The sequence below is a fragment of the Haliotis cracherodii genome, unplaced genomic scaffold (genome assembly GCF_022045235.1).
Source record: "Haliotis cracherodii isolate W230 unplaced genomic scaffold, xgHalCrac1.p SCAF_5, whole genome shotgun sequence".
NCBI classification, from domain to species: domain Eukaryota; kingdom Metazoa; phylum Mollusca; class Gastropoda; order Lepetellida; family Haliotidae; genus Haliotis; species Haliotis cracherodii.
This window is the reverse complement of record NW_027266308.1, coordinates 3,580,588-3,603,952: the sequence shown is the minus strand read 5'-3', so window position 1 is coordinate 3,603,952 and position 23,365 is coordinate 3,580,588. Positions and strand designations below refer to the sequence as shown.

The window sequence follows — 23,365 nt, the reverse complement described above, 5'->3', positions numbered from 1 at the left end:
AACCGTAACATGACCAAGAGATGCACTTGTTAAGAAGATGAGGTGAAATAGGGTTTAACGTCGCGTTCAAGATTATTGCACTTACATAGCGACGTGCATGTGTGTGGCTGCTTGTACTAGTCCGGACTGATGCCGATTTTTAGTGCTAGCACACTGAGCTACCATGCCTCAGTTTAACATGAATAGCCCACTCAGACACAGTATACTGACTCCGAGCCGACCAGTCCTTGTTTTAGCCCCTAAATGCCGAGCGCCAGACATGGTAACAACAAGTACCATCGTTTAACTCGTTTGGTATGACGCGTCCAGGAATCGAACCCCAGACCTTACGCTTTCCGGGCGGACGCTCAACCACTAGACCACGGAGGCGGTCACTTGTTAAGAAACATCGAAAGTGTGTACAGCAGGCTGGTATGTTGCGGCTATTGGTTTGTCGGCTGCGTCATACTGAAAGACGTTAAAATATGGTACATGTTTTAACCCTGCCTGACGCCCGGTAGGGCATAAAGGGCATAAAGAGATTGGTCAGCTCGGTGTCAGTATTCATGTTAAATTGGGGTAATTTGGTATGACGTGGCGCTCGGAATTAATGAGATAAAAGGACTGTTCGGAGACAGTATCCATGTTAAATTGGGATAATTTGGTTTGACGTGGCGCTCGAAATTAATGGGATAAAGGACTGTTCGGAGACAGTATCCATGTTAAATTGGGGCATGGCATCTCTGTGGCCAAACACTATAAAACCGGTTTTATTAGATATAGTTTGAATACAATGGAATACAGTGGAATACAACCACCACCACGTGCACTTATAATGGTCGCACAATTCCAAACCTTCTATTATAATTACTTTTTTTTACAGGTTATCAAAACTGCCAGTCCTTTGTTTCTTCACCTCATGTGCCTCGGAGCTGTCATAATGTGTTGTCATGTAAGTATAATCACATTTCACCCTCGGAGCATGGTGTTGTCATGTAAGTACAATCACATTTCACCCTCGGAGCATGTTGTTGTCATGTAAGTATAATCACATTTCACCCTCGGAGCATGGTGTTGTCATGTAAGTATAATCACATTTCACCCTCGGAGCATGTTGTTGTCATGTAAGTATAATCACATTTCACCCACGGAGCATGCTGTCGTCATGTAAGTATAATCATATTTATCCCTCGGAGTTGACATTATGTGTTGTCATGTAAGTATAATCACATTTCACCCTCGGAGCATGGTGTCGTAATGTAAATATAAGCATTTCGACCAAACTCGTCATTGTTTCTCATCTTGTTGTGAGCGATGACGCACCATCATAGAGTGTTCATGTCATGCTATGTTTACAACACGAGTCTCTAAATTCCGATATTACCCGAGCGAGAGCGACAGAAGCGGAACCGATATAGCAATTATTACCTTCGAGGTCAGACAAATCGGGGTTCATAAAAATCATATTCGCCCTAGGGTCAAATCACGTCACAAGACAACAGTGTATCCGTCATCCGGACGGTATTGTTGACGTCATTCGAATCTTATTGTAACGTGAGGTGGGAATGACGTCACACTAGAAACGACGTCATAGCTGAGGACTGTTGACGTCATCCGACAAATTGTGGTTCGGCTGCTGTTGCGACTCTGCTGATGTAAACATCTTCATCGGTAATAAATAGAACAGTATATTCGTTTTCAAGTATACAGTAAACGACGTTTATAACGAACACGCTTATAACGAACTGACGGATATAACGAACATATTTTTGGTCCCGGCCATTTACTCTATATGTGCTGTATATATGCTTATAACGAACTACGGTTATATCGAACGACAATCTGTGGTCCCTGTGAGTTCGTTATAACCGTAGTTTACTGCACTGTGTATACGAGAGTTGTTCCCAAAGTCCGGTGTCTCGCTCGGGAAATTCCGGACGTTAGACACTCGTGTCGTAAACATAATATGACAAGAACACTCATATAATATCCTCTGTGCATGACCCTATCTGCATATTACCTGCTTCCATTGATGTTCGGATACCTTGATGGGTTTCTCCATCAACACCGAACAGTCGTTTAGTAGATTGCTCAGGGACTACATGTATGATCAACATTTCCAATCGAGGTGGAATAGGGGCGTCCATCACACTAAGTCACCACATTGTAAACCAGGTGAGTTATCACCAATAAATTAATACAGATCATTTATCTGATTTTGCTAAAATATAGAGTGGACTACGAATGCTTTTATTCGAACTTACCGGGCACGTCAATTAGTCACAGCCAAGCCAGTAGGCCTGTTTGTACTTAACAGAAACATGAGTTAATTACACTGTGGTATGTAATGGAAAATAAATAATTAAATAAATAAATTTAGCTATTTGTATCATTTGTTGACATCCCCCATGGGGTCTACTCGATGTATTCCGAAATGGAGCGGTGATCACTGAGAATATAACACGATGTCACTTTGCTAGTTATATACGTATTATTTCTTCTGATGACTTTTTTCCCAAAATGACTACTGGGCATGGAGGATTCTATTTGTTTATTCTATTTTAGGTTACAAATTTAAACTGTAAAGTTGTTTCTAATGTACCACGTGACCTCTTTTAGTCACGCCCTTACGGTTCGAAGTAAGAGAGATGGCGTGGCATGTGCAAAATGAGTATAAATTTAATTTCGCAAGAGCATTTTTTGGTATATGTTGAAGAAAACGATATATGTCTTGCGGAAAAGTCTTTTCTTAAGAATGCTTAAACTTAAACTAGGGGACGATTTAACATGCGAAACAGGAAGTATATTTCAATCTAAGTGTTGTAAAAGTATAACAATGCGTCCGTCTTTTTAAAAAATAACAGCCGGGTTAATTAGGAATGTAAATTAGGAATGTACTCTGTTGTGAAGACAAATACAAACAGAACAAGTTACAAATCTATTCCCATAATCAAAAGAGTCGATTGTACGATTCCGACTATATCACGAGCATGTGCTTATGAATCACTATCAAATATTAATGATACCAGGTGTTCGCAAAAAGGTCAGTGTATCCTGCTCCACCGGTTGCACATGTCACAAACACATGCAAATTCATGTCAGCAATATCGAAGTCCTCGTCGTATAATACAAATTCCCTCTCGAAGTTCTCGTCGTATATATGAAATCCTCTCTCTAAGTCCGCGTCGTATATCCCAAATCCTCTCTCAAAGTCCTCGTCGTATATCCCAAATCCTCTCTCGAAGTCCTCGTCGTATATCCCAAATCCTCTCTCGAAGTCCTCGTCGTATGTTCTCAAATCCCCTCTCGAAGTTCTCGTCGTATATCCCAAATCCCCTCTCGAAGTCCTCGTCGTTATTTCAGTATTTGGCCTCCGGCTCATGATACAGTCATTATATAATATTATTGCCAAAGTGTAGAACGTGTATTAGTTTTTCAATTTGACCTACAGTTGTATATACCACATCAAGCTATCAGATGCCACGACGTCCATGAAAGAATGCACAGATATTGATCATGGGGTGTATTTGTCTAGTGTTCTGTAACATGACTTTGTGGTGGTGTTCCAGGGGTTTGTGCTGTACGTGGAGCCGAGTGATATCAGCTGTACTTTAGAGATCTGGCCATTCCACTGTGGCTTCAGCATCATGTACGGAGCCCTTATACTGAAGACATGGAGGTACGTCAGCACTACAACGATGCGCGAGTGAGTGAGTGAGTGAGTGGGTGAGTGAGTGAGTTTGGGTGAGTCAGTCAGTCAGTTTGGGTGAGTGAGCGGCTGGGACGGTTGGTGGGTGAGTGAGTGAGTGAGTGATTGAGTTTGCGTGAGTGAGTAAGTGAGTGAGTGTTGCCGCATTTTACCAGGTTCAAGCCATGGAAAACGAACCTTGCTTTACGGTGTGACGAGCAAACGCTTTAACCACTAGACTACTTAACCACCCACATAGTTTAACCACGAGACTATATTCTTTAATTAAACATCTGCGATAAGGACGGACATTTCGCATATAACTGCTTTTTACGCTGATTGAATTTTAATCTATTCGATAAACTAACCAAAAGTTTACAAACTCTTTTCCACAGAATGTTAACGAGTACCAAACACTTTATTTTTTTTACCAACGTCACTAAACCTGTTTTAAAGTAAGAGGACAAAGATATTTTTTCAACGAAACGCAAAACGTTTTTATGAACTGAAAGCTTTGTTCGAATCACCCATAGCACGATAATGGCATCCCATTTTTTTAAAAGGTTCTTTCAATGACCATATATCTACAAAATCAACATTAATGTACTTTTATCGACTACGAAAACACACACCTGTCGTATGATTGATAATAGTACAGCCTTCGCATTAGAGTAACGCCTGGCATTAAAACCACACCCGTACCTGGTACGCCACGCCATTATTAAGATATTGAAAACGTACTTTCCAAGGCTGCATGAGACCGATAGTAAACAGGTCGATCGGATGTCATGTGTCCACAGATGGAGCACCACGACAGCGGCAACAACACTTCCTGTTTCACACACTCGGGTGTACTCGTGCGTTTCCGTACACCCCCCGCGTTGTACACCATCCTACACTTCTTGCTCCGAAGGAGTGTCCTCCTCTCACACTCAGACACATCCATCAGTGCAGACTGTGTGCTATGTTGTGTTATCAGCTTGTCCATATGGGATGTATGTTTTAACGCCAAGTAAATATATTCGGACACCCAGTGGCGTATTCCCGAGTGCCACATCCGCATCGTCCTGTCCCCATGTTCCTGATCCTACCTCAAAGTCCTCATCGTATGTCCTCAAATTCCCTCTGAAAGTCCTCTTCATATGTCCTCAGCTTCCCTCTGAAAGTCCTCATCGTATGTCCTCAAATCCAATCTGAAAGTCCTCGTCGTATGTCTTCAAATTCTCTCTGAAAGTCCTCGTCATATGTCCTCAAATCCCCTCTGAAAGTCCTCGTCATATGTCCTCAAATCCCCTCTGAAAGTCCTCGTCATATGTCCTCAAATCCCATCTGAAAGTCCTCATCGTATGTGCTCAAATTCCCTCTGAATGTCCTCTTCAAATGTCCTCAAATCCCTCTCGAAGACATCGTCGTCGCATGACTTCATCTTCCCTCTCGAAGTCCTCGTCGAATGTCCTCAAATTCCCCTGATTGTCCTCGTCGTAAATCCCATGTCCACTCTTGAAATCCTCGTCGTATGTCCTCAAATCCCCTGTCGAAGTCATCGTCGCATGTCCTTCGGTGCCATCCAAACACATTCAAATCGAAATAGTATGTTCTTTACCCGTATAATCCAGTTTGCTCGCCCCATCTTATCTAACGATAACAACATACTAGAATATTCAAAAGGTAATCTATTTGGACTACAGTCAATATACGAGTATGTACACCAGTACTTCACTGCTCTTCGTATGTCGCATCATCCAGTGGGGACCCGGGGTAGTGTGCCAAGCATCCCACTGCTGCTCGTATGTGGCGTCTAAAATGGGAACCGTTGGGATATTCCGGGTCAAAATTGGTCCCCATCAAAATATTCTAGTCGTAAGGGGCCACTTAATGGTTCGGGTCGTCACACACACACAAACACGCACAGACACACACGCACAGACACAGACACACGATATCTAATCTTTATGTCTTCTCCTATGCCCTCATGTGCATCCTGTGCCCTCTGTCCATGCCCTCCTTCTATGCCCTCGTGTCCTCACCCGTGCCCTCCGTCTATGCCCTCGTGTCCTCGCCCTGTGTCCTCTGTCTATGCCCTCGCGTCCTCACCCTGTGCCCTCCTTCTATGCCCTCGTGTCCTCGCCCTGTGCCCTCTGTCCATGCCCTCTGTCCATGCCCTCTGTCTATGCCCTCGTGTCCTCACCCTGTGCCCTCCTTCTATGCCCTCGTGTCCTCGCCCTGTGCCCTCTGTCCATGCCCTCGCGTCCTCACCCTGTGCCCTCCTTCTATGCCCTCGTGTCCTCACCCTGTGCCCTCCTTCTATGCCCTCGTGTCCTCGCCCTGTGTCCTCTGTCTATGCCCTCGCGTCCTCACCCTGTGCCCTCCTTCTATGCCCTCGTGTCCTCGCCCTGTGCCCTCTGTCCATGCCCTCTGTCCATGCCCTCTGTCTATGCCCTCGTGTCCTCACCCTGTGCCCTCCTTCTATGCCCTCGTGTCCTCACCCTGTGCCCTCCTTCTATGCCCTCGTGTCCTCGCCCTGTGCCCTCCTTCTATGCCCTCGTGTCATCGCCCTGTGCCCTCCTTCTATGCCCTCGTGTCTTCGCCCTGTGCCCTACCTTCTATGCCCTCGTGTCCTCGCCCTGTGCCCTCTGTCCATGCCCTCTGTCTATGCCCTCGTGTCCTCGCCCTGTGCCCTGTGTCCATGCCCTCTGTCTATGCCCTCGCCCTGTATCCTCTGTCTATGCCCTCGTGTCCTCGCCCTGTGTCCTCTGCCTATGCCCTCGCGTCCTCACCCTGTGCCCTCCTTCTATGCCCTCGTGTCCTCGCCCTGTGCCCTCTGTCCATGCCCTCTGTCTATGCTCTCGTGTCCTCGCCCTGTGCCCTCTGTCCATGCCCTCTGTCTATGCCCTCGTGTCCTCACCCTCTGCCTTCTGTCCATGCCCTCTGTCTATGCTCTCGTGTCCTCGCCCTGTGCCCTCTGTCTATGCCCTCGTGTCCTCGCCCTGTGGCCTCTGTCTATGCCCTCGCGTCCTCACCCTGTGCCCTCCTTCTATGCCCTCGCGTCCTCGCCCTGTGCCCTCTGTCTATGCCCTCGTGTCCTCGCCCTGTGTCCTCTGTCTATGCCCTCCTTCTATGCCCTCGCGTCCTCGCCCTGTGCCCTCTGTCCATGCCCTCGTGTCCTCGCCCTGTGTCCTCTGTCTATGCCCTCGCGTCCTCACCCTGTGCCCTCCTTCTATGCCCTCGCGTCCTCGCCCTGTGCCCTCTGTCTATGCCCTCGTGTCCTCGCCCTGTGTCCTCTGTCTATGCCCTCGCGTCCTCACCCTGTGCCCTCCTTCTATGCCCTCGCGTCCTCGCCCTGTGCCCTCTGTCCATGCCCTCTGTCTATGCTCTCGTGTCCTCACCCTGTGCCCTCCTTCTATGCTCTCGTGTCCTCACCCTGTGCCCTCTGTCTATGCTCTCGTGTCCTCACCCTGTGTCCTCTGCCTATGCCCTCGTGTCCTCGCCCTGTGCCCTCCTTCTATGCCCTCGTGTCCTCGCCCTGTGCCCTCCTTCTATGCCCTCGCGTCCTCGCCCTGTGCCCTCTGTCCATGCCCTCGTGTCCTCGCCCTGTGCCCTCCTTCTATGCCCTCGTGTCCTCACCCTGTGCCCTCCTTCTATGCCCTCGCGTCCTCGCCCTGTGCCCTCCTTCTATGCCCTCGTGTCCTCACCCTGTGCCCTCTGTCTATGCTCTCGTGTCCTCGCCCTGTGCCCTCCTTCTATGCCCTCGTGTCCTCACCCTGTGCCCTCCTTCTATGCCCTCGTGTCCTCGCCCTGTGCCCTCCTTCTATGCCCTCGCGTCCTCGCCCTGTGCCCTCTGTCTATGCCCTCGTGTCCTCGCCCTGTGCCCTCCTTCTATGCCCTCGTGTCCTCACCCTGTGCCCTCCTTCTATGCCCTCGTGTCCTCGCCCTGTGCCCTCTGTCCATGCCCTCTGTCCATGCCCTCTGTCTATGCTCTCGTGTCCTCGCCCTGTGCCCTCTGTCTATGCCCTCTGTCTATGCTCTCGTGTCCTCACTCTGTGCTCTCTGTCTATGCTCTCTGTCTATGTCGTCTCCTTATGCTCCCATCCATGCTAGATTCTTCCTCAAATAAAAGTACACATATATTTATGGCCTAACATTAGGAAAACCAAGTCTGTCTCTCCGTCTGTTAACTAATTGTCGCTTTCGTTCAAACAACAACGTGTGTTTATTGCTTAAGCGTTCAAAGTAACTGACACACTTATGAATATTCAAACAATACAATAATGATACAACATTTCGAAACGAATAAGTGGTGTAAAAAGTACACATGAAAGGGGGGGGGGGGGGGGGGTCGATGCGTTAACGAACTGCCGCTATGAAGGCTTTAGAGCCGGACACAGGGGATGTACTCGTGACACACAACATCACGGCGGAGGACACCAGAAATGGGCTTCACACATTGTACCCATGTCGGGAATGTCAATGTATGACGACCCGCTGCGACTGTGACGGGCCAATATCAGTAAAATCCATGTGTGCTTAAGTAGTGAGTAGTGAGTGAGTATTATTTTACGCCGCTTTTAGCAATATTCTAGCAGTTTCACGGCGGGGGACACCAGAAACGGGCTTCAGACATTGTACCCATGTCGGGAATCGAACCCGGGTCTTCGGCGTGTGAGCGAACGCTTTAACCACAAGGCTACCCGACCGCCTCTGTGCTTAAGTAAATGGGGGACTGTGCTTTACAGCGTATGAAGATGTGAAACTGGTCATTGGCTTTATTTAAACGGGGTAACTGTTAACCATCATAAAAATATATCTATCCTGTGTTTTTCAGGTTAACAATTGACTTGACTTTGCATGTGTTTGTGACGGGTGCCACAAGTGGAGCAGGATACGCTCACCCTTTCGCGAACACCTGGTATCATTACTATTTGATAGTGATTCATAAACACATGCTCACGATCTAGTCGGAATCGTACAATGGAATTTGCTTTATGCAGAGATTTCTATTGGATATGGGAAGGTGTTTGTTTTGTTTATTGACAGTCAGAGTTAAGTCCAAAGTTCCTAATCACATGATCATGATTGAAAATTCAATGCGATATCGTAGCAATATCTCATTATATTTCAAAGAAAGGGTTTTTCTTTAATATCGTTTAACATCAGATAGTAATTTGTTTTCACTAACGAGTGCAATCTGAAACTGTCAGTCACGAGGATCGTGCATAAATCAGGAAGTAAGTGAACTCAAATAGTATCTAATTAGTTTCCTTCCAAAATATCGCGACATAGCCTGCGGATCATTTCTGTATTCGCATTGTTGTAACGTTAAGCTACACAGTCACACAGACAATGCGATTGCGATGCAACCTTTTGGCGACGGATTTCCTTTGCGACCGACTGGCGATCGCTGAGACCGGTGCAACTACTTATGCCCATATTTGGAATAAGGGTATGATCGCCGATTAATCAGCGATAGTTTTTGAAATTGTCTGTGATTGATCAGCAACTGTTCACCGCAGATACGGTGAAATGTTTGCAACTTGTTGAGACCGATCGGTGACTAGTCAGCGAATATTCGGTGACCAGTGATCGTAGCGTGAACAGCGCTACGTGGCGTCTGATACCATCTGTCAGACTTCCCACAGACAGGAGTTGGTCTCTCCTGGGGCAAGCTAGAACAGTCTACTCAGCAGCCATTGTGTCCACTAGATACCCATTACCTTGAGTGAAACGTCGCACAAACATGTCATTATTACGTGTAAAGGTCGGAGTGTTCGCTCGTCACGCCGAAGACCCGGGTTCGTTTCCCGACATGGGTACAATGTGTGAAGCCCATTTGTGGTTTCCTCCGTCGTGATATTGCTGAAATATTGCTGAAATAGTGATAAAAGCGGCGTAAAACTATATTCACTCACTGTAAAAGTCGGAACATGAACATAAAAAACACACTTTCCTCGGAAATATATATTTGGCCGCAGTCTATTATTCGCAATATATAATGATCATTGTAAGAGATTATTGTATCCGAAAATAACATTTGGGGGTGCTTCAAGACAAGACGCCAAAGGAGGTCCCTAACATGCACGCACACAAGCACGCACGCACGCACGCACACCATCATCGACTGGTTGGTCCCTAAATACAAATATACTCACCGCCAAAAAAAACTCGAACCATAGAAACAAATAGAGAAGTATGTACGCTAAGAAGAGATGTTTCCAGTGTGTACCAACTAACAATCAATCAAGTGTTACCACTGAGTGTCTTTATTCTTATCACAATATCCTGCACGTGATTTCACCCCAACCCTGCACGAGACAAATGGTGCATCTCAAGTCTATGACGTCACATGTGATGCGTTCATGAGCATCGGTTCACACAACATACCAGTAAGTTATATGTCTTGAATATGAGTAATTCTTCATATATTAGCCAACATGTATGGTATTCGCGTTCTTTTGGCGGTGAGTATATTTTTTTTCGGTACCCTCAGAGAGAAATATTCAGTGTTTATAAACGGACCGAAGAATTATTGATATCAGTAATTACTAGTCTTGACACTGTTTGCTCGGGCTAATTACAACAGTCAACAATAAGTGACCATAACAAGGTACTTTTACGATAAGGTCACGTGCACGTGATGGATCTGCAGTGGTCCTAACATGGATGTCTTCGTTAGTGTCTTAACAGCCTGGGCGGTTTAATGAGTGGTGGCGGGGTGTGTCACATGACACAGACCTTGGATAGTGCATGATCGACACGTGACAGTCTAAGGTCAGCTATTAAGAATCATGTTTCCCCATCACTGACAAACCTTAAACATCAGCCTCATCCCATAAATCATTGAGTTAAGCATTTCTGAAGTTGTTTTCAAATTTATCTCTCACTCACTCATTCACACAATCACGCATTCACTCACCCACTTATACCTTCGTTCAAGCCATCACTCACTCACCCACTTATGCCTTCGCTCAAGCCATCACTCACTCACTCACCCACTTATACCTTCGCTCAAACCATCACTCACTCACTCACCCGCTTATACCTTCGCTCAAGCCATCAATCACTCACTCACCCACTTATACATTCGCACAAGACATCACTCACTCACCCACTTATACATTCGCTCAAGCCATCACTCACTCACTCACCTGCTTATACCGTCGCTCAAGCCATCACCCACTCACTCACCCACTTACACCTTCGCTCAAGCCATCACTCACTCACCCACTTATACCTTCGCTCAAGCCACCACTCACTCACTCACCTGCTTATACCGTCGCTCAAGCCATCACCCACTCACTCACCCACTTATACCTTCGCTCAAGCCATCACTCACTCACTCACCCGCTTATACCTTCGCTCAAGCCATCACTCACTCACGCACCCACTTATACAATAGCACAAGCCATCACTCACTCACCCACTTATACAATCGCGCAAGCCATCACTCACTCACCCACTTATACATTCGCTCAAGCAATCATTTACTCACTCACCCACTCACCAAAATACACCTTCGCTCAAGCCATCACTCACTCACTCACCCACTTATACCTTCGCTCAAGCCATCAATCACTCACTCACCCATTTATACCTTCGCTCAAGCCATCACTCACTCACTCACTTACCCACTTACAACTTCGCCCAAGCCATCACTCACTCACTCACCTACTTATACCTTCGCCCAAGCCATCACTCACTCACTCACCCACTTATACCTTCGCTCAAGCCATCACTCACTCACCCATTTATACCTTCGCTCAAGCCATCATTTACTCACTCACCAAATCACCCCACTCAAGCCATCATTCACTCACTCACCCACTTATACCTTCGCTCAAGTCATCACTCACTCACCCACTTATACCTTCGCCCAAGCCATCATTCACTCACTCACTTATACCTTCGCTCAAGCCATCATTCACTCACTCACCCACTTATACCTTCGCTCAAGTCATCACTCACTCACCCCTTATACCTTCGCCCAAGCCATCATTCACTCACTCACTTATACCTTCGCTCAAGCCATCATTCACTCACTCACCCACTTATACCTTCGCTCAAGTCATCACTCACTCACCCACTTATACCTTCGCTCAAACCATCATTCACTCACTGACTCACCCACTTATACCTTCGCCCAAGCCATCACTCACTCACCTACTTATACCTTCGCTCAAGCCATCATTCACTCACTCACCTGCTTATACCGTCGCTCAAGCCATCACCCACTCACTCACCCACTTATACCTTCGCTCAAGCCATCACTCACTCACTCACCCGCTTATACCTTCGCTCAAGCCATCACTCACTCACGCACCCACTTATACAATAGCACAAGCCATCACTCACTCACCCACTTATACAATCGCGCAAGCCATCACTCACTCACCCACTTATACATTCGCTCAAGCAATCATTTACTCACTCACCCACTCACCAAAATACACCTTCGCTCAAGCCATCACTCACTCACTCACCCACTTATACCTTCGCTCAAGCCATCAATCACTCACTCACCCATTTATACCTTCGCTCAAGCCATCACTCACTCACTCACTTACCCACTTACAACTTCGCCCAAGCCATCACTCACTCACTCACCTACTTATACCTTCGCCCAAGCCATCACTCACTCACTCACCCACTTATACCTTCGCTCAAGCCATCACTCACTCACCCATTTATACCTTCGCTCAAGCCATCATTTACTCACTCACCAAATCACCCCACTCAAGCCATCATTCACTCACTCACCCACTTATACCTTCGCTCAAGTCATCACTCACTCACCCACTTATACCTTCGCCCAAGCCATCATTCACTCACTCACTTATACCTTCGCTCAAGCCATCATTCACTCACTCACCCACTTATACCTTCGCTCAAGTCATCACTCACTCACCCCTTATACCTTCGCCCAAGCCATCATTCACTCACTCACTTATACCTTCGCTCAAGCCATCATTCACTCACTCACCCACTTATACCTTCGCTCAAGTCATCACTCACTCACCCACTTATACCTTCGCTCAAACCATCATTCACTCACTGACTCACCCACTTATACCTTCGCCCAAGCCATCACTCACTCACCTACTTATACCTTCGCTCAAGCCATCATTCACTCACTCACCCACTTATACCTTCGCCCAAGCCATCATTCACTCACTGACTCACCCAATAATACCTTCACCCAAGCCATCGCTCACTCACATACTTACACCTTCGCTCAAGTCATCACTCACTCACTCACTTATACCTTCGCTCAAGCCATCACTCACTCACTCACCCACTTACACCTTCGCTCAAGCCATCATTCACTCACTCACCCACTTACACCTTCGCTCAAGTCATCACTCACTCACCCACTTATACCTTTGCCCAAGCCATCGCTCACTCACATACTTATACCTTCGCTCAAGCCATCACTCACTTACTCACTCATCTACTGATACCTTCGCTCAAGCCATCACTTACTCACTTACTCACTCACTCACTTATACCTTCGCCCAAGCCATCACTCACTCACATACTTACACCTTCGCTCAAGCCATCATTCATTCACTGACTCACCCACTTATACCTTCGCTCAAGCCATCACTCACTCACCCATTTTTCCCTTCGTTCAATCCATCATTCATTCACTGACTCACCCACTTATACCTTCGCTCAAGCCATCACTCACTCACCCACTTATACCTTCGCTCAAACCATCACTCACTGACTCACCCACTTATACCTTCACCCAAGCCATCACCCACTCACCTACTTATACCTTCACCCAAGCCATCATTCACTCACTGACTCACCCACTTATTCCTTCGCCCAAGCCATCACTCACTCACTCACTCACCTACTTATACCTTCGCTCAAGCCATCATTCACTCACTCACCCACCCATTTATACCTTGGCCAAAGCCAGCACTCACTCACTCACATACTTATACCTTCGCTCAAGCCATCACTCACTCACTCACTTACCTACTTACACCTTCGCCCAAGCTATCACTAACTCACTTACTTACACCTTCGCCCAAGCTATCACTAACTCACCTACTTACACCTTCGCTCAAACCATCATTCACTCACTGACTCACCCACTTATACCTTCGCCGAAGCAATCACTCACTCACTCACTTATACCTTCGCCCAAGCCATCACTCACTCACCCACTTATACCTTCGCTCAATTTAAGCCATCACCCACATACTCACCAACTTACAACTTCGCTGAAGCCATTACTCACTCACTCACCCAAATACACCACTCAAGCCATCACTCACTCACTCACCCACTGATACCTTCGCCCAAGCCATCACTCACTCACCCATTTACACCTTCGGTCTAGCCATCACTCACTAACGCACGCACGCACTCACTCACTCACTCACTCACTTAGATCATCATTCGAGTTATGAATATGAATGCAAATCACAGCTGTTTTCAATCAAGGCTAAAAACGGTTTCTGAATTCAACTATTTCTCTTTCAGAATTTCCGTGATATTCAGCGTCGGTTCAGTGAAGCGCATCAGTCTGCCCGACAAAGCATTGTTGCATCGCCTTGTGCCTATTATCGTCGTGGTCGTCGTATATTTGTCGTGCTGGACGGCAATAGAGCCACCTCGTGCCGTCACTATCACCGCCTCAAACTCACTCAAGTTCTTTCAATGTGGGCCAACGTGGTGGATGTTTGCCATATATGGAGGTGGGTATGTTTATCTATACGTGACTGTACATTAGTCACGGCGTGACGACCCGTGAAGATCCGGGTAATAGGTCTTCAGCAACCCATGCTTGTCGTAAGAGGCGACGAACGGGATCGGTTGGTCAGACTCGCTGACTTGATTGAATCATGTCATCGTATCCCAATTGCATGGATCGATGCTCATGATGTCAATCACTGGATTGTCTGGTCCAGACTCGATTATTAACAGACCGCCGTCATATACCTGGGATATTGCAAACAAACAAACAACAAACAAACAACAAAAATCAACATGGCGTGACGGTTTGATAGCCAGCCCAGTCGACTTACAGGCTTGAACAAATTGGTGGAACCTGTGCGGTATAGACACACGGAGAACAACTTTTTTCAGGTCTTATTTTTTCTTGACACAACGCATTCATAAAAAATAGAACTCAACTGATAATGGTAGATGTGAGAAACTGAGATAATTGTCTATTATCAGTATGCTGCATCCGTTTTCACAGCCTATTATGGTCAGATCATTTTATGATCATAATCACTATTTTAAACAAACATAAATGAGTGAGTGAGTTGGGTTTAACGCCGCTTTTAACAGTATTCCAGTTATATCGCGGCGTGTCAGCTTAATGTGGGAGGAAAGCCCGAAGTGATGCTGGTCTCAGACGTTTACCACTTCGGTGAAACCCACGAGCACGGGTATGGTGCTGACAGACCTAGAAACGGCGTGACGAGCGAACGCTTTAATAACTGGGAGACCCAACCGCCCAAGTACACTTGTAAGTGTGTGTGTGTGTGGGAGGGGGGGTATGGTATGTTTTACATCGCTTTTAGCAATATCAAAGTCATTTTATGTGGGCGACACCTACAGTATGCTTCACATATCAATTAAATTTGAATTGCGAGTTACATTTTTTGACGTACCTCCTCAGCCGAGGCCTTTCTGCTGTTGTTCGGGGTGTACCTGTGTTTCACGGTCAGGAAAGCACCTGCTCATTTCAACGAAAGCAAACACATCACGTGGTCCACGTACAACGCTATCATCCTCGGCACCTTTGTCCTCATCCTCAAGTAAGTAAACGCCCACGACGTTCAGTATCTGTAGATGATGATTATGTCATCACCCCGAAGCAAGGGAGTTTTTTCTTCATATTTTATTCATTTCAGAAGTATGTTACTTTTCCACTTGTTTTCACGTACAACTTCATGACTGGGAGTTAACTGACTGTAAAGGGCCAGTTTCCAGTGGTATTACGAGTTATGTCCCTTCTATGTCCCTCCACCAATCAGATTCCACCTCTGATATCACTTGCATTTGCTTCAAACAAAATGGCGGCGCACAGTGAAGATGATCTGATGAATATTCAGATCTATATTCTAATAAAATGGATCTTTCTTCGCGAAGTGTATCAAATCACGTGAGCACCTTGATTAAAAACATTAGATGATTTGGAAAATATCTGTTGACGCTAAGTTGACGGTACACATGCTTTGCAAATCCGGCAATCGACCGACATCTGCACATCGGTTTACGATCCGGATGTTGATTTCGTTACGCGATTTTGATTGGACTATGCATAGACTCGTTGGTCCAGCCAAAATATAACTCCATAATTCCAGCGTAGTCCGGCAAGGGTGGAAACTGGACTTTTATAGTCAGTTAAGTCCCTTGACTCGGGAAGATGACACGTGTGTGAGATATCAAGGCTAATACGCCAGGCTGACTACATGTTGGAAATGATATCTATAATAAGACACGCATTGGTGTCATTTTAAATGTAACATAATAAGTGTACCTTCTTGTGTTGCCAAATGTGTTATATTATTACTTTATGGGAATTTCTTTTACGCTTGCTTAATGGTTTCACCAAAGGGGTAATCATCAAAAGCATCTTCCCACACTAACGATCATAGAATTTCACAACTCCGATTATCTGCCATTAGACCGTCTCACACTAACGACCGTAAGACCTTATCTGCACACACTAACCATCATTAGACCTTACCTGGTCACACTTACGATCATTAGACCTTACCTGGTCACACTAACGATCATTAGACCTTACCTGGTCACACTAACGATCATTAGACCTTACCTGGTCACACTAACGATCATTAGACCTTACCTGGTCACACTAACGATCATTAGACCTTACCTGGTCACACTAACGATCATTAGACCTTACCTGGTCACACTAACGATCATTAGACCTTACCTGGTCACACTAACCATCATTAGACCTTACCTGGTCACACTAACCATCATTAGACCTTATCTGGTCACACTAACGATCATGAGACATTGTCTGCTGAAATGGCGACGATTAGATCTTTCCTTCCCCTGCTAACGCTAACGACCATTAGGTCTTACTTAGTCACACTAACGACCATTAGACCTTCCCTCAATCACACTAACGACCATTAGACCTTCCCCCGATCTCACTCACGACCATTAGACCTTTCTTGCTAATGCTAACAACCATTAGACCTTACCTAGTCACACTAACGACGAATTGACCTTCCCCCGATCACACTAACGACCATTGTACATTACCTAGTCACTCACGACCATTAGACCTTCCCCCGATCAAACTAACGACCATTAGACCTTCCCCCGATCACACTAACGACCATTATACATTACCTAGTCACTCGCGACCATTAGACCTTCCCCCGATCACACTCACGACCATTAGACCTTTCTTGCTAATGCTAACAACCATTAGACCTTACCTAGTCACACTAACGACGATTTGACCTTCCCCCGATCACACTAACGACCATTGTACATTACCTAGTCACTCACGACCATTAGACCTTCCCCCGATCAAACAAACGACCATTAGACCTTCCCCCGATCACACTAACGAGGGGGCACGGGTGGCCCAGTCGTCTAAGGCGCCGCGATTCGCTGTGCAGAGTCGCGTCCCTTAGGCACGCCTGAAACCTATGATTGTGGGTTCGAATCCCGGTTCGCCCCGATTATGTTTCTAGATTTGTCAGCACCATACCCGTGCTCGTGGGTTTCACCGAAGTGGTAAAACGTCTGAGACCTGCATCACTTCGGCCTTTCCTCCCACATTAAGCTGACACGCCGTTATATAACTGGAATACTGTTAAAAGCGGCGTTAAACCCAACTCACCCCACTCACACTAACGACCATTATACATTACCTAGTCACTCGCGACCATTAGACCTTCCCCCGATCACACTCACGACCATTAGGCCTTCCCCCGATCACACTAACGGCCTTTATACATTACCTAGTCACTCGCGACCATTAGACCTTCCCCCGATCACACTAACGACCTTTATACATTACCTAGTCACTCACGACCATTAGACATTCCCCCAATCACACTAACGACCATTAGACCTTACCTAATCACTCGTGACCATTAGACCTTCCCCTGATCACGCCGACGACCATTATATATTACCTGGGCACACTAACGACCTTTAGACCTCCCGTTGTTCACTCTAACGACCTTTAGACCTCACGCTGTTCATTCTTACGACCTAGGCACTCACGACTATTAGACCGTACCTGCTAACACTAACTAACATTAGACCTTCCCCCGCTCACACTAACGACCTTTAGACCTCACCTAGTCACTCTAACGACCATTAGACGTCACCTAGTCAGTCATTACCATTAGACCTTCCCCCGCTCACACTAACCATACATTGTGAAATCTCTCCCCGTATTTCGAACTCATTTCTAATCCCAATCGTACAGTGTCATAATTTGATGCATAGTTCCCGAAGTAACGTTCCCCTTGGAACACGTCCACCAACAACAATGCCGTCCCTGTAGCCTCCCCAGATGGACTTCCAGAGAGGAAAATCAGATCAGTTAAACAAGTACATGTCCAAATACATCTGCGGGGTCATTTGAGTTCATGTGGATTTAGTTGGAGGCGTGGCGTATCCCCAGGTCATCTTCCCGAGGCAAGTGAGTTAACTGACTATAAAAGTCCAGTTTCCACCCTTGCTGAACTATAGGCTGGTATTATGGAGTTAAACTTTGGCTGGACTAACGAGTCTATGTATAGTCCAATCAAAATCGCGCACCGAAATCGAAATCCGGTTCGTAAACTGTCGTGCAGATTTCGGTCAATTGCAGGATTTGCACAGCATGTACACCGCGAACTCGTTGTCAACAAGGTACTCACGTGATTTGATGCATTTCGCGATGTAAGACCCGTTTTCTCACAATATAGATCTTGATTGTCGATCAGAACGTCTTGACTGGGCGCCGCCATTTTTTTTAAGCAAATGCAAGTGATACGAGAGGTGGAATCTGATTGGTCCACAGGAGAGTTAACTCTTTTGCCTCGGGAAGATGTTTCAATTAATTCATATGTCTTTTAGGTGTACCTCTTGAATGTTTCCGTCATGTTACATGTCGTTGAGGAATCTACTGAGGAATGTTTCAGTCAGTTCTTATTTGGTTAAAGTATGTCCCATGAATGTTTCAGTCATGTTACATGTCGTTGAGGTTTCTACTGATGAATGTTTCTGTCCGTTCGTATGTGTTTGAAGTGTGTCCCCTGAATGTTTCAGTCATGTTACATGACGTTGAGGTATCTACTGATGAATGTTTCTGTCCGTTCATATGTGGTTGAAGTGTGTCCCCTAAATGTTTCAGTCATGTTACATGACGTTGAGGTATCTACTGATGAATGTTTCAGTCATTCCATGTGTGGTTGAAGTGTGTCCCCTGAATGTTTCAGTCATGTTACATGACGTTGAGGTTTCTACTGATAAATGTTTCAGTCAGTTCATATGTGTTTGAAGTGTGTCCCCTGAATGTTTCAGTCATGTTACATGGCGTTGAGGTATCTACTGATGAATGTTTCAGTCATTCCATGTGTGGTTGAAGTGTGTCCCCTAAATGTTTCAGTCATGTTACATGACGTTGAGGTATTTACTGATGAATGTTTCAGTCATTCCATGTGTAGTTGAAGTGTGTCCCCTAAATGTTTCAGTCATGTTACATGAAGTTGAGGTATCTACTGATGAATGTTTCAGTCATTCCATGTGTAGATGAAGTATGTCCCCTAAATGTTTCAGTCATGTTACATGTCGCTGAGGTATCTACTGATGAATGTTTCAGTCATTCCATGTGTGTTTGAAGTGTGTCCCCTAAATGTTTCAGTCATGTTACATGTCGCTGAGGTATCTACTGATGACTGTTTCTGTCCGTTCTTATGTGGTTGAAGTGTTTCCCCTAAATGTTTCAGTCATGTTACATGACGTTGAGGTATCTACTGATGAATGTTTCAGTCAGTTCATATGTGTTTGAAGTGTGTCCCCTGAATGTTTCAGTCATGTTACATGACGTTGAGGTATCTACTGATGAATGTTTCAGTCATTCCATGTGTGGCTGAAGTGTTTCCCCTTAATGTTTCAGTCATGTTACATGACGTTGAGGTATCTACTGATGAATGTTTCAGTTATTCCATGTGTGGCTGAAGTGTGTCCCCTGAATGTTTCAGTCATTATACATGTCGTTGAGGTATCTACTGATGAATGTTTCAGTCATTCCATGTGTAGCTGAAGTGTGTCCCCTAAATGTTTCAGTCATGTTACATGACGTTTAGATATCTACTGATGAATGTTTCAGTCATTCCATGTGTAGATGAAGTGTGTCCCCTAAATGTTTCAGTCATGTTACATGTCGTTTAGGTATCTACTGATGAATGTTTCAGTCATTCCATGTGTAGATGAAGTGTGTCCCCTAAATGTTTCAGTCATGTTACATGTCACTGAGGTATCTACTGATGACTGTTTCTGTCCGTTCTTATGTGGTTGAAGTGTGTCCCCTAAATGTTTCAGTCATGTTACATGACGTTGAGGTATCTACTGATGAATGTTTCTGTCAGTTCATATGTGTTTGAAGTGTGTCCCCTAAATGTTTCAGTCATGTTACATGTCGTTGAGGTATCTACTGATGAATGTTTCAGTCATTCCATGTGTAACTGAAGTGTGTCCCCTAAATGTTTCAGTCATGTTACATGTCGTTGAGGTATCTACTGATGAATGTTTCAGTCAGTTCATATGTGTTTGAAGTGTGTCCCCTAAATGTTTCAGTCATGTTACATGACGTCGAGGTATCTACTGATGAATGTTTCAGTCAGTTCACATGTGGCTGAAGTGTCCCCTAAATGTTTCAGTCATGTTACATGACGTTGAGGTATCTACTGTTGAATGTTTCAGTCATGTTACATGTCGTTGGGGTATCTACTGATGAATGTTTCAGTCAGCTCATCGCGGTGTCGGCAGGCCCGGACATCGTGTACGTTCTTCAGATGGCCGAACTTCAGGCTCTCGTCACAATCACAATGACGCTTATCTTCGCTCCAAAGGTAGGCCACTTAGCCGTATGTGATATAGTTAGAATATCCATAGATACATTAAAACATTCTGAAACATTTTGAACAAAGCAGGTACACAACCTTATAGAATTCAACATATATGTAACGTGTAGTTGAGTAACATGTGTGGGCGTGGTCGCAGATGACAGATCGAGCCCCCCACAGCTTTCGGTCCAGCGGATAGACCATCGATGGATATTGACTCTAATGTAATCTCAGATCGGGCAGAAACGTCAACGATCGAACACAATTACCGTCGTGTTAAGGAAAGTTAATCTCACCACTCGAAAGTAATCAACTTGCATTACATACGCATAAAGAGTTAAGAATAATTAATTGCGAGCGGGGCCGGAGTTTTTTGGGGGGAAGGGGGGGAGGTGCGGGAGGTGTGTGTGTGTGTGTGTGTGTGTGTGTGTGTGAGTGATATACGGCCCCATGTAGCTTTCAAAATAATTATATTATTTGCCTATTAGCCGATTAAATTTGCTTCATTGTTGTGTGCTGAGTCCGCCCTGTATCAATCACTAAACAGTACTGGCGTCATTATGTAGAATAACCACGCCCTTTCGCCGGCTGTGCAATTACTCCCGGCTTTGTAACAGGGGGAACAAACTAAATCTTGTTTCTCCCGGAAACCGTTGCTATCCGTATCCTTTAATCAGGTAATAACGACATGGGCTGTCACAGACAGTACATTCATTACGAAAATTATCCTTAATATTTCAATTTTTTGTTGCAATGAAATATTCCATCCGACATGGTTAACGGATATTGATAGCTTAAATTATAATGTTTAGAGATGAGATACTGCATTTATTTTAGAACATATATCCATATTTCACGACAGTGAGATAACACATGATACCGGACTACCTCTCTAGACCGCCTACGTGGTCTAATGGTAGAGCGTCCGCCCGGAGAACGGTCCCCTACCGCGTCATTCAAGACATTAAAAGATGGTAATTGTTGTTACCCTGCCTGGTGCTCGGCATTAAGGGCCTAAAAAAGGACTGGTCGGCTCGGAATCAGTATACTGTGTCATGGAGAAGAGTGAGTGAGTGAGTATGGTTTTACGCCGCTTTTAGCAATATTCCAGCAATATCACGGCGGGTGGCACCAGAAATGGGCTTCACACATTGTACCCATGACGAGCGAACGCTTTAACCACAAGGCTACCCGACCGCCCGTCATGGAGAAGAGGTATTTAATACTAGGTACTCTCTTTACCCAGATGCGTTCATGGGGTAGAATAAATATAGAATACTAGGTACTCGCCATACCCAAGTTTGTTAATGAGACGGATGGAAGATATTTAGAATACTGAATACTGTTTAAGATCTTGTCAGACAATAATATTTCGTCACGATTATGTAGAGGCCTGTCCAGTCTAACGTTCTCTTGGTCCCACTCATAGTGTTCAGGCTGAAGATTCCATTCACCGTTCGTTATGAAGTTATGTAGATTGTATGAAATGTCTCAATACCCCTCTCACATGTTGAGTCAATCTCCTTAAAATAAGTTTTCGCTACCGCTAAACAAAGATCTGAGGACATCCAATTACGGGTCACGTCAGCCCGACCTTTCGCGAATTTTGACCGACCAATGAAATGACTTACAAGAAATCGACATTGGCCAATCAGAAGGCAGCTTTCTCGAGCTTTACGACACCAGTTTCAAACTGGCGACTACACTTCGAAACATATTTTGACGTATTCTCGGTTAAACATTTTAAAACTGATAATAAGAACATTCTGGAATGGCTTATAGATGGCATAGATTGGATGGATATAATCATAAAACCTGTAACTGTCGTTCGGAATACCCCGTGTCAAATATATCGTGGTTGCATGATTAGAAAACACATTCCGACTGTCACTTTCATGATCTGATAAGCGACGCTCTGATTGGTTGGATGAAAGGTCGTTCTGACGTGACCCGTAATGGGATGTCCTCAGATCTTTGTTTAGTGATAGCGAGAACTAAGATCTGATTTTAATGAGATTGATGTTGAGTAAGACAGCGGTACTGACTGTGTCCTCCCCCAACAGGTCTGGGCTCTGTGGAAAGGAATTAACCCCCAGGAGGAGCGGGGTACGGCGGTGCAGCAAGCCACGACCATCACAGGGAGGGTGAAGTTGACCCTCCCTAGCGTCAGCCAGCCGGAACAACGCAGTGTCGGTGTCCAGGTCATGCCAGACGACGTCTACATCGGCATTGTAGGTCCCGTTATTCTTAATAGCACACAACTTTGATATGATGACGTTCGTAAAGGGGTGCCTCCCTCAGAATCTGGGCCCCTTGCTCAATGCGGTCTTAGCGCTAAGATGATCATAACTCCCATACTTTAATATAGGCTTACGATAGTCTTAGCCCTAAGATTGCTTTGTGCAAGTTGGCCAAGCTCAGATTCGTACCGTGGTTTATGTTGGGATAAAGTCTCTTCAGAAAACCAAATGGAATTAAATTTCCAATTTGCGAACTGTGGTAAACGAAAATATACGAAAAACTTTTTGGTTGTTTACCAAGAGTTAGTAAAAAAAACACCAAACTGCCAAAATTCGCTTTTTTTAAATGATGTAAATAGAACTCAAGCCGTAGTCTGTAATTGTATGTA

At 45.4% G+C, this 23,365-nt stretch overlaps 1 protein-coding gene across 1 annotated transcript in view; it reads left to right on the top strand.

Annotated features, from left to right (window-relative positions):
• Nucleotides 1–23,365, top strand: part of LOC139442507 (probable G-protein coupled receptor CG31760) — a 74,663-nt gene that overhangs the window by 44,919 nt on the left and 6,379 nt on the right. Inside the window, exons 8-13 of the mRNA XM_071223322.1 lie at nucleotides 863–931; nucleotides 3,549–3,658; nucleotides 14,156–14,370; nucleotides 15,303–15,441; nucleotides 20,637–20,742; nucleotides 22,800–22,967. Of these exons, the coding sequence (XP_071079423.1) occupies nucleotides 863–931; nucleotides 3,549–3,658; nucleotides 14,156–14,370; nucleotides 15,303–15,441; nucleotides 20,637–20,742; nucleotides 22,800–22,967 (807 nt within the window). The remainder of the gene's footprint in view (nucleotides 1–862; nucleotides 932–3,548; nucleotides 3,659–14,155; nucleotides 14,371–15,302; nucleotides 15,442–20,636; nucleotides 20,743–22,799; nucleotides 22,968–23,365) is intronic.